The following is a 14,830-nucleotide window of genomic DNA, read 5'->3' as shown; positions in this document are numbered from 1 at the left end:
GACACTGCAAAATTTCAAATGCATAAATAATTTTATAACACATTTTTTTTAAACATACAAATAAATATTGAAAAAAATGCAATGATACTTTGAAATATGACTAAACCACTAGTAGGTGGCGGCAAATGTCTGTTTTAATGAGTGAGTCATTCATTCAACCAATTCATACAAATGGCTGATTTATTCAGAAAAGAGGCAAGTGACTGTACTTATGAAAGGCCACTGAATCATTGACTCACTCGATTCATTCAAAAACGTGGATTCATTCAGTAACGAAACACTCCCGAAAAATCTTCGTTTGAAGGGCTATCTGGCCCTTCCCCTTACCCCTACCCCTCCGACCAAAAGAGAATCGAGACACCCCTACCCCTTCACGTGAACGAGCGAAACCGAGGGGTAGGGGAAGGGGAAGGGCTAAGGGGTAGAATTGGGATTGGGCCTTGTGTCTCTCTCACACACTCACTCAGGCTGCGTAAGCCTCATCCGGAGACACACAACAGTTCTGCTGTGGCTTTGATCGGAACTATTTTCGTCAGCGAAATTGAGCAAAAACAGTCAATTATCTGTCTAAAATCCAAGTCACTTAATTTTAACTTCTAGTTTATTGAAATACTATTGTATAAAATCAGTATTACATTGCAATCGTGTTGATATTGATATTCGGGGAAACATCATGGCTGTATAATGTTGCTTACCTAAATCATATTTTGTAAATATCTCTTTTTTTTTCTACCGCAGTATGCATCTATACATTTTTGTGAGTTACTTTGGCCCAATCCCTATTTATACTCCTTCCCCTTCCCCTTCCCCTCCGCCTACCCCATTCCCCTTGTCCCTTGAAACAGAGTGTCAAGGGGTAGGGGTGAAAATATTCCCCTAAGAATTGGGGGGAAGACGTGAGACTGACCGGCCGGTCACCAATCCGGTGAGATGAGTCAGATGAGTTGAGTCTGTGTGGTCTGCTGTTCTTAACTTTTGACCGTCTACATCCTCCATTTACGTGTGCTCTGGTTCAAGTTTGATTGAATCATCTCTGTCTGGCTGCTCTTGGACAGACCTGATGAATGAGTTTTTGCTCTATTTCGCCAACAAAAATAATTCCAAGCACAGTCACAGCACTGTTTTGCGTCTCTGAGCAGCATGAGGGCGTTTCGTCCTGAATGAATCAACAGTTTAAATGATTCGGTTCAATCGCAATGACTCACTTAACAGTGACTTGCTGCCACCTACAGGCAGTTTTAATTGTTTTAATTTTACACTTAAAGTATCTTTTCATTTTTAAAATAATTTCAAATGTTAGTATTCAACATTTCATGTTTAAAATATGAAAATGTATGCATTTGTAACTGCGGGTTAAAGCATTCCATGTCCCTCTAAGCTGCATTAACGTGCAAATATATCTAAGTGCCACTTCATGTGCAACTTCTGCAAAGATTAATCTAAATGTATTATTATTATAATTGACTGATTAAATGTAAGAATTTGACTCAAAAGATGATGGACACTTTTAGAAAAAAAATGGTAAAAATGCCCATAAAAGGTCAAAATCAATTTAAACTTATTGAAAAACATTAATTTCTATCACTGCTGTGAACTGACCACACAGAAAATCATAAAAGGTAAAAATCTATTTAAACTTATTGGAAAAGATGAATTTCTATCAGTGTGAACTGATCACCACACAGAATATGAAGAATATAAAAAAATTTAGGAGTCAGCTGTCCAAGGTAGTTCTTAAGATACCAGCGCAATAACACACTCAGCAAAATATCGTCTAATTATCTTTATCGATAAAATCCCAGAAAATCTTGAGATATTATTTTTGTCAATATCGCACACCCCTAGTACTGACACAAAATGATTTGCAGCGGTCGCTTTGTCACATCCGGTGTAGACAGCCTCAAGCTGTTAGTTTATTTCTTTTTTTTTTTTTGGCTAGTAGAAGTTATGAATGGCCGGTAACTTAAAAATGTAGTAGCCAAATTGGCTGGTGAGTGAAAAAGTTAATTTCAATCCCTGTATACATGTAATATATAATTTTGGTTCTCTCTGCAGCTCTGTTCTGTAACTGCAGCAGACCACAGTGTGAGAAGGATGGGTATAAGTGCGAGACCAACGGGGCGTGTATGGCCTCCACCTCAGTCTTTGAAGGACAGGAGGAGCATGTGCGGCTCTGCATCCAGAAAGAGCATCTGATTCCTCTGAGCCAGCCGTTCCACTGCCTCAGCGTAAAGGGACTGCTGAACACTCACTGTTGCTACTCTGATTACTGCAACAGCATCGACCTCGACCTACCAACCGGTGAGCATCAGTTCTTTATATCAGCTATAATCATTATCAAAAACAGCTAGTGAATTCCAGATGAGGAACTAATGCAGCGTGTTCTCTGTCAGTGACAAACGCACCGGGTTCAGGGCAGGACTGGGGGCCGGTGGAGCTCACTGCAGTGGTGGCGGGGCCGATCTTTGTGCTGTGTGTGCTGGTTCTGCTGGGTCTCTTTCTGTTCCAGCGCCGCCAGCGGGCCTACGGTCATCGGCAGAGACTGGAGGTAGAGGATCCCAGGACTGAACACGTGTTCCTGGCCAAGGACAAGACCTTACAGAACCTCTCCACTTCAGGATCTGGGTCTGGTTAGTATTGTAAGAATTACAGAACCTCATAGACACTTTAATCTTCTGAGACGGACAATACACACAAAGTGTATTCAAATACAGACATCTGTTTCCACATCTCACTGAGAGAAAATGCGAGAAAACGTCTCTCTCACCTATGCATTTGTTCCTTCTCATCCCCTTCCTTCCCCTCACCCATCCTTCCCTCCATTCAGCTCACTCAGAATGGTCAAGTATAATATAATGTTCTAAATGAATGCAGGTGATATTTACAGTCATGTTTGGTATCATTTGAATAGTCTCAGGGCATTTGGTACAATGGTCTCATTCTTACAAGAAGTAAACTAAAAGGTGATACAGATCCTAAGAGTTTAGAGATATTTGGCTCACTATAGAGGGTGTGCTGTTTCCCAGTGTCTTTCATGCAAATTACTTTCTGTCCCAAAAGGTGTTAAATCTACTTACTCAATGCAAATTTCAATTGTTAGTTTCTGTCTCATTTTCGGGGGATGACTGTCTTGGTCTTAAGGTATTTAAGTGAAAACTGCAAGAAGATCGGGGAGATTCTGTAGCCAGAAAGACCATAGTGTGGTGTGTGTCTCTGCACTCATACTTATGACTTATATAAGTAAACTTAAACTTATACATACTATGTTTCTATTTTCCAAGGTCAGGTATGCACCTTTTACTCTTAGATTTATCTTTGAGAATTTGATGTCTTGTATTGATTTGATGTCTTTGAATTGGCTGTGTAATTGGCATAATACATATTTACCTGACTGATAATAAATTGTTACATTTGATTTTATTCTGATTTACTCTGAAATTATTTTCTCAAGTAGATTAAGTGAAGGCGTATGTTACCGCAAATCTGCGTCTAGGGTTAGTACATACTAAATCTCAGGTTAGATGGAGCAGGGGGCACATCCAGTGAGATTATAGATTTCTGACAACTGCTTGACTTTAGTTAAGTTGTTATGCAGTTGCATTAACTATGGGGGGCTAGACAAAATACTATTGGAGTACTAGCATGATTCGGGCATACTTCATAGTACTGGCCATAACCTCTGGTTATTGTCTCAGCTTTAATTAAGTTGTACGTAGTTATATTAACTATCGGGGGCTAGACAAATAGTACTAGCATAACCGATGATTATTGTTTGAGTTTTATTTAAGTTGTACAAAGCTATTTTAACTATCGGGGACTAGATAAAAATACTATTGAAATATTAACATATTTCATAGTACTAGCATAACCGCTGATTAATGTCTCAGCTTTAGTTAAGTTGTACGTAGTTATATAACTATCGGGGGCTAGGTATGTGGTACTAGCATAACCTCTGATTATTGTTTGAGCTTTAACTAAGTTGTTAAATGGGTGACTGTAGGGGGCTAAACAGAACCACTATTTAAATTAGGGATGCATCGATCCGATACTCAGTATCGGTATCGGCTCCGATATTGCCATTTTCTGTCGGATCGGTTCTGTCGAAGCCTGTCGTACTTTCTTATTGATATATTAAAAAGATTTTTAACAATGACAAAACAGGCAACATTAAGGTCCACTGAAGTGCCTTGAAAAGCGTTATTCTATGTGGTGTGTGCTGCGGCTGCCTAATCATTTTCACAAATACATGCCGCAAAATAAAAAGATAACATGAAAATATGAATATAAAATACCAAAAAACATGGTTATTGGTTACTATAGTTAAACCATGGTAAAAACAACATGTTTTGCTACACTAACCATAGTTTAACCATGGTATTTGTAGTAAAACTGTGGTTATAGGCTACAATTGGTAATAAAAACGCCCCCCCAAAAAAACATGGTTAGCCTACTATACTTTTACTATAGTAATACCATTGCTAATTTTCGTACGGGATTGTGTATAATAATATGAAATACGTTTTTTAATAGATTATGACATCACAAAATATCAGGGAGTGAGATTTATTTGACTGTGATGCGAAGGAGGGTTAATGTAAGCCCCATCAGAACTGGGGTGCGGTGCAGGGGGACGAGACTAACGACAGATCATTGCAGGGTAAGTAGTGTAGCCTATCTGTGCTACCCGCTCAGTGTTACCTCCGGTAGTCCGTCTGTTTATCAGTTATATATATCTTCAGATCAGGTTTTTTAACTTATGAGAGGTACAGAATGCCACACAGCAACTTTTCGGCATTGCATCAAGCAAAAATCAATCGAAATCATCACAAAAAGTAAAGATCAAGCGCCTAACAAGGTCTCCCCGCGTTAATTCGAATGGTTTGTTTTCCCCCACTGCATAAATGGTTATGACGTTTTTGTGGGCATTCCCAGCAATGCCGAACAAGTCTATGGTGCAGCGAGTGTTACTACAGTAAATCCATAGTAAATGATGGCGATTTGTAGATTGAAAAGCCTTCTGTCTCGTTGCACACAGTGTTTCTCCTGTTTGGCTTTAAACTAGTTTAACTCACTGAGTCATTTGTGTTCATCGCTGAGTTCAAGTGCTTCACACTGGCTCTCACAGCGCTGCTTAATGCTCGTGTGACCGAGTGAACGCATCTGCTCTAGTGAGAGTTTGAACTTTGATCCAAGCGGATAAACGGTCCATGTGGCGCGATTCAAATGAGTCGCGCTGTTTCGTTCCGCTTTTTTCGCATAAACATTATATCGAACATTTATCGAACTCTTCATATCGTTTTATCGAGGAAAATCATATCGCGATAATTATCGTTATCGAATTATCGCCCAGCCCTAGTTCTATCTATCATATGTTGCTGCCAATCTGCGTGTTGTGTTCGGTTACGACAGTCAAGGCGATGAAACTCTTCAAGAGCACACAATAACTGAGATTTAAAACTGTATTTAGGCTGCTTGTTTTTTATTAATGTATTTTACAACAATACAAAGAGCATACACAAGAGTGTAACATTTTACCAGATTTAGTCCTACACTTATTATCTTTTATTTGTTCCCCACTAAGTAATTTTGTTTCCCTAAATGTTTAGTTTAGTTACATTTTTTTATAAAATTATTGTGCACCCATGATTTTTATAGAATAACTTTTGCAGCTGAATTATCCACTAACCTAGTTTTATAATAGTATTTTTTGTCATATTTGTTATTATTTGTCATTTATGTTATTTTTCATTAAAATGAAGTTGTCTATATTTAGCAGATTGTGTTTAACATGTACAAGAGTGATGATCAGGTCAACCCTCAGAAGTATAGAAATTCTACATTGATAAAAAAAAAACTGTGCTGGGATCGGATTGAAATTGGCCGATACTCAGAATTTCTGGTATCGGATCGGATCGGTTCTGAAAAAATGGTATCGTTGCATCCCTAATTTTAATAATGGTAAGCATGGGCGACCTATTAAATAGTTAGTCATAACCTCTGACTAAAGATCAGACTAACAACCTAAATTCGAGGTCATAATAAAATGGAGTCAGATTAGAGTTTAACTTAAATTAAATAATTTTGCGCACTGAAAAGACCGAATATGCAAGAAACCTTCAGCCACCACTGGATACCTTCCTTGGGCCAAGTGCGTGGACCTTACAAAATGGTGACCCCGACATGATCAAAAGGGTCTGGCTGCAGCCTTGCGCTTGCACTCTCAGACGTGCATTCTCAGGCTTGCACTCTAACACGCACGATTTGTGTCGATTGCAAGTGACGTCGCAGGTGTCGGAGAGTGCAAGTGGCGATTGCAAGTGACACTGTAATTTAGTTTATTTTTTCTTGTCTTCACCACCTGGCTACTGTTGTAAAATGTTGAGAGATTCAAACAAAAAGTAATCAATAAATAGAACAAAGTAAAAAATAAAAAAGACTGCAAGTGACGTCGCTAGCGGAAGTGCAAGTGTCTGAGAGTGAAAGCTTGAGAGTGCAAGCGCAAGGCTGCAGCCAGACCCTTCTCGACATGATCTCCTAAGCAGGCGAGTGACGTCTTTCGGCACAATATGGATTTGTACCGACCCTGCATGAGTTTTACGACCGCAGCTGGTTGCATAGGGGTTCCTCAGTTTGTCTCAATGGAATGTGATTGTTTCATGTGTGACTCAATAGTGTAAGTGGGTCCTTTCGAGATCCTACAGGCGAGTGACGTTTTTCAGCGCAATATGGATTTGCACCGAACAAAGGGTTTGATCATCTCCTTCTCTTTCTCCAGCTGCTGTGGTAAGTCAATTCTTATTTGCCTTTTAGAAATATTGAGGGAAAGACAGACGCATCCCATACATACACATTTGTAGAATGAGTCGGGATACTCATATTGTTAGACCGGATCCGACGAAACCACATACTTGTCAGGGACATGATAGAGGCAGCGTAGACGAGGAATGACATCCCTTGTTCTGAAATGGAAATATCTCTGTTTGCCTAAGCAACAAGAGATGAAACTTAAAATTGGAATACCATCATCCAAATTATATTCTGGTACTCAACAGAGAGTCATAAATTAGAACCTAAAGTTTTAATCTGCAAACTGCCTTCTTTATTGTTTTATTTGCTTCATTGCAACAAATGAGCAACATTTTAAAGGGGTCCTATTATGCTCTTTTACAATGTCTTGATTTTGTTTTGGGGGTGTACTAGAACATGCTCTTATGCTTGGTGGTTTGAAAATCACATTATTTTTCACATAATTTACATTACTACAATACATTTCTCCCCAGCCTGGCACAAACGGCTCGATTAGTTCCGGGTTTGATGAAGGCCCGCCTTCTGAAAAACTAAATGTGATGTGATTGGTTAGCTGTCCCAGTGTGTTGCGATTAGCTTAGACGGTGTTTCTGTACTGCCCCGCCCCTTGCCAAAGCAGCAAGTTCCGTCTGCTCACGGAATCATAAATTACTCGCCCTCAAGTCATCCTAGGTGTATATGACTTTCTTCTTTCAGACGAATCCAGTCGGAGTTATATTAAAAATTATCTTTGATCTTTCAAGCTGTTTAATGCCACTCAGCGGGTGTTGCATGCATCAGTCCAAAAGAAGTTAAATAAAAAGCACCCATCCTTAATAAAAAGTGTCTCACACAGCTCCGGGAGGTGAACAAAGTCCTCCTGTAGCGAATAGATGTGTTTTGTAAGAAAAATAACCATATTTAAAATGTATTAATCCATTTAATCTAGCACGATTCCCCACACCAGCGCGGCAAACAGTGGGAACGGGTCTTTCTTGGGCTGCAGGATGAAGCCTTTTTCCACGGCCAGTCGAGACAAAGCAAAGAGAATCCTGGAGAGCAGGTACATGTTTATCTGGGGAACAGACCAAAATGACAGAAATATACCAATACTGGTGAACAGTTGATGATTACAATGATCATTTATCAATTATAAGGGTCATTCTATTTTGCCGATTTCTTATTATTATCAAGGTGTAGAATATTAATATATAAATACATAATTAAATATATGCATATGTAAGCATTGCTGTTGTAATTTTGCCCGTGTCTGAAATGAGTCATACTGAAAATTGGAATACCATCATCCAAATTATATTCTGGTACTCAACAGAGAGTCATAAATTAGAACCTAAAGTTTTAATCTGCAAACTGCCTTCTTTATTGTTTTATTTGCTTCATTGCAACAAATGAGCAACATTTTAAAGGGGTCCTATTATGCTCTTTTACAATGTCTTGATTTTGTTTTGGGGGTGTACTAGAACATGCTCTTATGCTTGGTGGTTTGAAAATCACATTATTTCTATTATGCCGATTTCTTATTATTATCAAGGTGTAGAATATTAATATATAAATACATAATTAAATATATGCATATGTAAGCATTGCTGTTGTAATTTTGCCCGTGTCTGAAATGAGTCATACTGACATTACCTGAGAACTTAAAGTAAAGTTTACCTATCAGTCAGATGCACGTTAAAGTTGTTCCCCACTATAGCAGCAAAACATTCATTATATATATTCATTATATATATTTATATTTATATTCATTTCATACACACAGCGGTGGCCAAAATTATTAGAACACTTGTATTTTCACCAGCTAAAAAATGGTTTTAATCTTTTGCTGTGGTGTGTCAGTAGGAAATATCAGTTTACATTTCCAAACATAAATTTTGTCATTAATTGTAATAATCCAGTGAGATTTGTGTCTGACAGCAGCCAGTGCTTCACACAGAGATCTGATCTGATCATCATCAGTCTGTCTGGAATGACATGAAGAAACAGAACAAACTGAGACTCAATCCAGATGAACTGTGGCATTGTCTCCAAGACGCTTCAAGAAACTCACCTGCAAAGCTCCCTGAGAAACTCTGCTCTAGTGCACCGAGGGCAAAAGCTGCTTTAAACACAAACCCTTCCCATTTTACAGGAAATAATCTGGAGTGCGGCGAGTGACGTGAGGCTCTCCTCTGCGTGGTGCAGGGTCAAACTGTAAACTAAAGGAAATCATCCTGTTAATATTCATAACAGCAAAATTACAGATATATAACACAGGGAAAGGGGAGTTATCAATAAAACAGAAATTGTTTTATGCTTTGTCATATACGTACAAGGAGTACTTGAATGTGTCATCAAGTTCCATGATCGCAGCCTGGTTACCACATCGGTAGCAATAATTAGGTGCACTGAAGATTGTTACAACATTACGTTCATGACACCAGTTATAACCCTGTAGAAATTATTGAAAAATATATATTAGCCAATACCCAATCAACGGTCGGTAGGTGTATTATTATCCATGTGTTACAAATTCAAAAACAAAAGTTATTTGAATATTTTTAGAATTTTGTGCAGTTTCAAATTTCTATTACATAGTTTGTTTCAAATATGCAACATTTTTTCATGTTACAGTTTAAATTACTCATGAAACAAACAACATTTAACATCTTCAAAAAAAAAAAGGTATACGATAACATAATTATATACATTTACCTTTCAGATGATTATCTTTTTTTGGGACTCTGCCTTGTCTGTTGGTTATTCAATTATTCAACTAAATTGTCAAAATAAAATTGTTAACATTAAAGCTGCAAGCAGTGATATACAGTATATATATATATATATATGTGTGTGTGTGTGTGTATGTATATATATATATATATATATATATATATATATATATATATATATATATATATATATATATATATATATATATATATATATATATATATATATATATATATATATATATATATATATATATATATATATATATATGTGTGTGTTTGTGTGTGTGTGTGTGTGTGTAAATATATTTATTTATTGTGTAATTTACACCCTGTGTGTGAGTGCTCTATATATACATATGCATGATGAATGAGAGATGTTGATGATAGCACTATGAACAGAGTAAAGTTAAGTCTCTCTTAAACTGCCTCTTTGTTATAAGTGAAAGGTAACTAAATGACAGAATTTATTAATTGACATCTCTATAGACTAAATGTCCATTTTTCGTTAGTTATGAAAGTGCCTATTGTAATGTTGTTGGTTTACATAATGAAAATTGTGCAATAATTGCTCTTTTGTCCCCATCAATGTCAACATTAAACCTACGCCCCTGATATTATCAATGTTGACAACTTACTGTGAAAACTGTGACACACTGCCATTTGGATAGTTTAAAAGGGTAAGTAAATATAATGTCACAAAATATTTCTATTTAACTTTCCATTCATTCAAGAATTCTGAAAAATAAAATGTATCACAGTTTCCACAAAAATATTCAGCAGCATGACTGTTCTCAACATTGATAATAATCAGAAATGTTTCTCGAGAAGCAAGTCAGCAAATGATAAAAATTACATTATGAGCTCAAGATTTTATTACATTTTGAGAAAATTATGACATTATGAACTTTTTTTTTTACAATAATAATGTAATACTTATTACATTATGTGCAGTTTTTACATTATGAGTTGCTACATGGGTACAAAACATATACAATGCAAAAAAAGAAGCACTAGTCATCTCAGATTTTGGACCCCACTGTAAGTGTATACAAATAAACACTATATTAAAAGAAACATGTAAATCATCTTATTTTTTCCACATTAGATTAACCGAATATCAACAAGTAGCAGTAGCTATAGCTATTTTATGTGACATGGAGTTTTCTGAGAGTTCAAAGTTCACTTCACCTGCCACTTCTGAACAGAAACGTCATCACTAGGGCGCGAGGGGCACGAATTTTAGCCCCATATCTGGGAAGAAAAAAGAAACAAAGTAAGCAAAATGAGACCCTCTTCATATGAACAGTATATAATTACATAATTTCAGTTAGTCGAATGTCTAAAACTAGCAATATGCAAATCTATTACTGTAAGTTTAATAAATATAACACTCATAAGGGGGGGGGGGATATATATATATCATTTTAATACGCAAAATGAAATATAATTAAAAGTGCTGCATGTGTAACGTTAAATGCATTTATTGCCAAACATGCATACAAACGCCGTTTAACGGTTCAAACTCACACAGCTCCATTCCTGAAGCCTCTGACGACTGCCAGAGCAGTTTTATATTTGTGTTGTTGCAGGAGATTGTTAAGCGTGTATAATAACGCTCTGACGAGATCTGAGGCTGCCATGACTCTCACGCGCGTGCGGCACTCCACACGGAAACATTCCTGCTCACAACAACTGTTCCGCTTAAAACGTCCGGAAAGATTACAACTTTTAATACTGTGTCTAGGTAGGATTATTAAAGTGTTAATAAATTAAATCTGAGAAGGAGTTTATGAGGTTTTGTATTCACATCTCCAGCTGTCATTACTGATGTTCAGCACGAGAGGGCGCTGCTGCACGGCTAATGCTTCAGTCACACCTGTCGGTCATTCCTCACTCACTTTACCTCATTTAATCACTTTTAACTGTAGGTCTATGTTTTTATGCTAACAGATATATTTAATTGACAATTTAAGTTTGACGTGAATTATGAAATGAATGCATCATTTAATCAAACTAATTGCTATTTGACTTAGACCAGATAAAGTATTTGTGTTTATTGTTTGAATAAGTTTGAATCTATCTGTTTATATGTATATATCTGTATAGAGTGCTGGGCAGTTTCTAGTAACTAGTTACAGTAATAATATTACTTTATGCAGTATCTAGTAGTGTAACTAAATACTAGTAAGATTTCAGTAATAATATTAAAGTTACTATCCATAAAACATTTTGTTACTTAGTTACTTTTGACGTCTCAACCCATACTGATTTGAAATCCAACAATCTAATAGTTCCTAGATTTTACTGATTGCAAGTTACATGACAAAAACTGTAGATAGCAACGTAGTTTATTACATTACACATTTTAGGTTATGTAATCAGACTACTTTTAGATTACTTTTGATCTCGTTTCTCACATTGATTTAAATAGGATCATCTTGTACCATATTAATATAAAAATGCAAAGAGTTAGAAAATATATTCCATTGAATATTTCACATGAAGCATTATTAGCCTCTCTCAAACTGGGTTTTTGAAGGAACTGCAGGGGGTTTATGAGTTTAATGAAAAGCTAATAATTAATTAAATCATTCAAAATAATAATAATTTTAAAACGAATAAAATAAAACACTGAAAAAATTAAATCTTTTATTTGTTTATCTGCATGTCATGTGACCATATCCAACAGTCAGAGAACCATGAACATGCAAATGTGATACTGCATCATTAAAATATTTATTTTAAAATCTCAGGGCTACTTCAAATAAAAATAAATACATTAGGTGAAAGAGGATCAGATGACAAAAAGAGTGAAGGAATCTGTGAATTTGTGCATTTTAATGTGTTTGAAATGGTCAAATGCTGTGCATCCACCTGACTACTGACTGATCTCTGTGTGAATGTCCACAAAACTGGAAGACTTTATCTTTTAGACTGTATATGCGGTAGGCTATTATAGAAAGGAACATTTAAAAGATGAAAAAGAGGAATTAGAGAGAATCAATGAATTATGAATAAATTATTGCTGTTGTGTGGGCTAAATAATATATAATCATGTAATCCATAAAAAAATAACTAGTCTTATTACGCGTATTTTAAAATGTAATTTAATCTAATTACAAGCACTTCATTTTTGGAATCTGATTAGCCACGAAATCAGTAGCTCTGTTAATCAGCGCTGAGCGTTTGTAATGACTTCTGGCTGCGATCAAATGTGGATTTCGGTCAAATGATGAGGCAGAAATATATTGTTAGTAATAACATTTTAGATTTTGTGGGGAAGATACGCAATTACAACTTCTGTGGGGCCTGAAAGAAAAGCAATGCAACTAGAAGTGTAACTAATTACTGTTGAAAGCAACCAGAAAGTAACTAGTAACGTAAAGTAACTAATGATATTTGCGCGTGCCCCATGCGCGCGCACTCGCGTAGTCATTGCGCGTTCGCGACAGCGGCGGTCACGCGCATTCTCAGTGCGATGGGAGTCCTGTGAGGATGAACACACGGCGAATCCTGCGACTCTTGACCGTTTTATCAGGACTGAACGGAGCGTGTGAAGGTGAGTATGAAGTGTTTGTTCATTCCAGCAGTGTTTTGTTGACATCCGTGGGTCGGTTTGCTTCGTTTAAGGTGTTTTAGTCGCTGAACGTTTGGCGTTTAATACAACAACAACATGGCGCTGGGATTTAACGACTGGCCTCATAAACTCTCTGCCTTTATCTCTTTCTCTTCAAACGTGAACGTGTGATGTGCTTCAAATTATGTTTTATATATGTGCTGTTTAAATAACAATAATAAAGCAGGATGACTCCGTTTATGATAGAAACTCAAAAGGTGCGGGCTAGCATGCTAGCAGGCTAACATAGTTAATATGTTGCTGTAGATTCGGATAAAAACTTCAGAAAAACTCAAATGAGCTCGTGTGATCAAATGCAATGTATTTACGTTTATATGAGTCAGAATATGGTTGTTTAATGACGGAGTTAAAAGCGTTCGTACACATAACTTTACACACGAATTGTCATATTTGACATTCAAACGGGTTTAATTCTGTTTAAAAGCTGTTTTTACTGATCCGCTGAACATTTGCTGTATACTTTTCCTTGTCTTTGTGCACGTTTGTAATTTTTGTTTTTCAATTTAGGACGTAATATGAAACGCTTACAATTTACATGATCACAGTATCAGTTACAGTAAGCAAATACAGGTAACGTTACAGTAAACAAAACAGTTACAGTAAGCAAATACAGGTAATGTTACAGTAAACAAAACAGTTACAGTAAGCAAATACAGGTAACGTTACAGTAAACAAAACAGTTACAGTAAGCAAATACAGGTAACGTTACAGTAAACAAAAATGGCTTTATTTGGATCCTGGCGGACTGGTTTATTTAAACTTGTTTGTTTGATTTTTTACAGTCAAAGTAGCTTATATAAACACATCTATGGTGGTTGACCTGTTGCACATTAACAAAGGTGTAAGTTCCTCCAAATGTTTATTATTGTTTGTTTGTTATTAATGATCGGTTTACGTGTTTTATTTAGCCAAGTAGAGAGGAGCTCTCAGTTCACTGTAAGTTCAGTGGAAAATCAAGTAAATGGTTTATGACATGTTAATATCAGGACTGAAGGAAGGTGTGTGGTCTGCAGATTGAAGCTTTCCTTTTGAGTGATGATATGGTTTTGAGTAACAATAACCTCTGAGGTTATGATAATTGTTGGGTGTTGTGTGGGTTAAATCTCAGTTCTTTGTAAAGAAGGGACAAAATAAGGACATGACCGAACAGTGACCCCATTTCTCTTATATATGTCTGTCTGACTCTTTCTCTCTGCCGCATATAGAAATACAGCGCGTCTTTGTCCATGTCTGGTTAGATATGGGGTAGCCAGGGGGTTTTCTTTATTACTGTTAAGGTTTCTTCTTAACCCACTGTAAAAAGCCCTTAATGTTTTCTGCATATTAAAGGCTTGACAGGCTTGGACATGCAGACTAGTTTCAGAGCTCTGCATTTCCCCTCAAGGTTCAATAAAGTGCATCTATCTGTCTGTTGATCAACATGCCTGTCTAGGAAAGAATTAGTTCATTGTTTTCTCTAAAGATCTTTAAAAGCATAATACTTTAAAATTATTTATGTATTTAAATGCTTTAAAATGTATGATGATAATGCTGATACTTGGCAGTCTAAAGCCCTATTCGCACGGGATTAGTATTACCTGGTGACCTCCAGTCATTTGTAATAATTGCGGAGGTTGTCTGTGATCTTAATCCTGTGCGAATCGGCCATGTCTGTAATTTGTAATGTAAAAAT

The 14,830-nt window shown here is 36.5% G+C and overlaps 1 protein-coding gene and 1 long non-coding RNA gene across 2 annotated transcripts in view; one reads left to right on the top strand and one right to left on the bottom strand.

Annotated features, from left to right (window-relative positions):
• Window positions 1–3,366, top strand: part of LOC107686799 (activin receptor type-1B-like) — an 8,020-nt gene extending 4,654 nt beyond the window's left edge. The window contains exons 2-3 of the mRNA XM_016483915.1: window positions 2,056–2,301; window positions 2,394–3,366. Coding sequence (XP_016339401.1) covers window positions 2,056–2,301; window positions 2,394–2,635 — 488 coding nt within the window. The 3' untranslated portion in view covers window positions 2,636–3,366. The remainder of the gene's footprint in view (window positions 1–2,055; window positions 2,302–2,393) is intronic.
• The window catches only part of LOC107686800 (uncharacterized), a 16,939-nt gene extending 5,813 nt beyond the window's left edge, over window positions 1–11,126 (bottom strand). Inside the window, exons 1-2 of the long non-coding RNA XR_001634071.1 lie at window positions 11,049–11,126; window positions 10,710–10,772 (exon numbers count right to left, since the gene is read on the bottom strand). This is a non-coding gene — a long non-coding RNA (uncharacterized LOC107686800). The remainder of the gene's footprint in view (window positions 1–10,709; window positions 10,773–11,048) is intronic.
• Window positions 11,127–14,830: the final 3,704 nt, after the last annotated feature.

Source organism: Sinocyclocheilus anshuiensis, unplaced genomic scaffold (genome assembly GCF_001515605.1).
Source record: "Sinocyclocheilus anshuiensis isolate Anshui unplaced genomic scaffold, SAMN03320099.WGS_v1.1 scaffold958, whole genome shotgun sequence".
In the NCBI taxonomy this organism is placed as follows: domain Eukaryota; kingdom Metazoa; phylum Chordata; class Actinopteri; order Cypriniformes; family Cyprinidae; genus Sinocyclocheilus; species Sinocyclocheilus anshuiensis.
The sequence above is the reverse complement of the archived record's forward strand: the minus strand, read 5'-3'. Positions and strand labels throughout refer to the sequence as shown.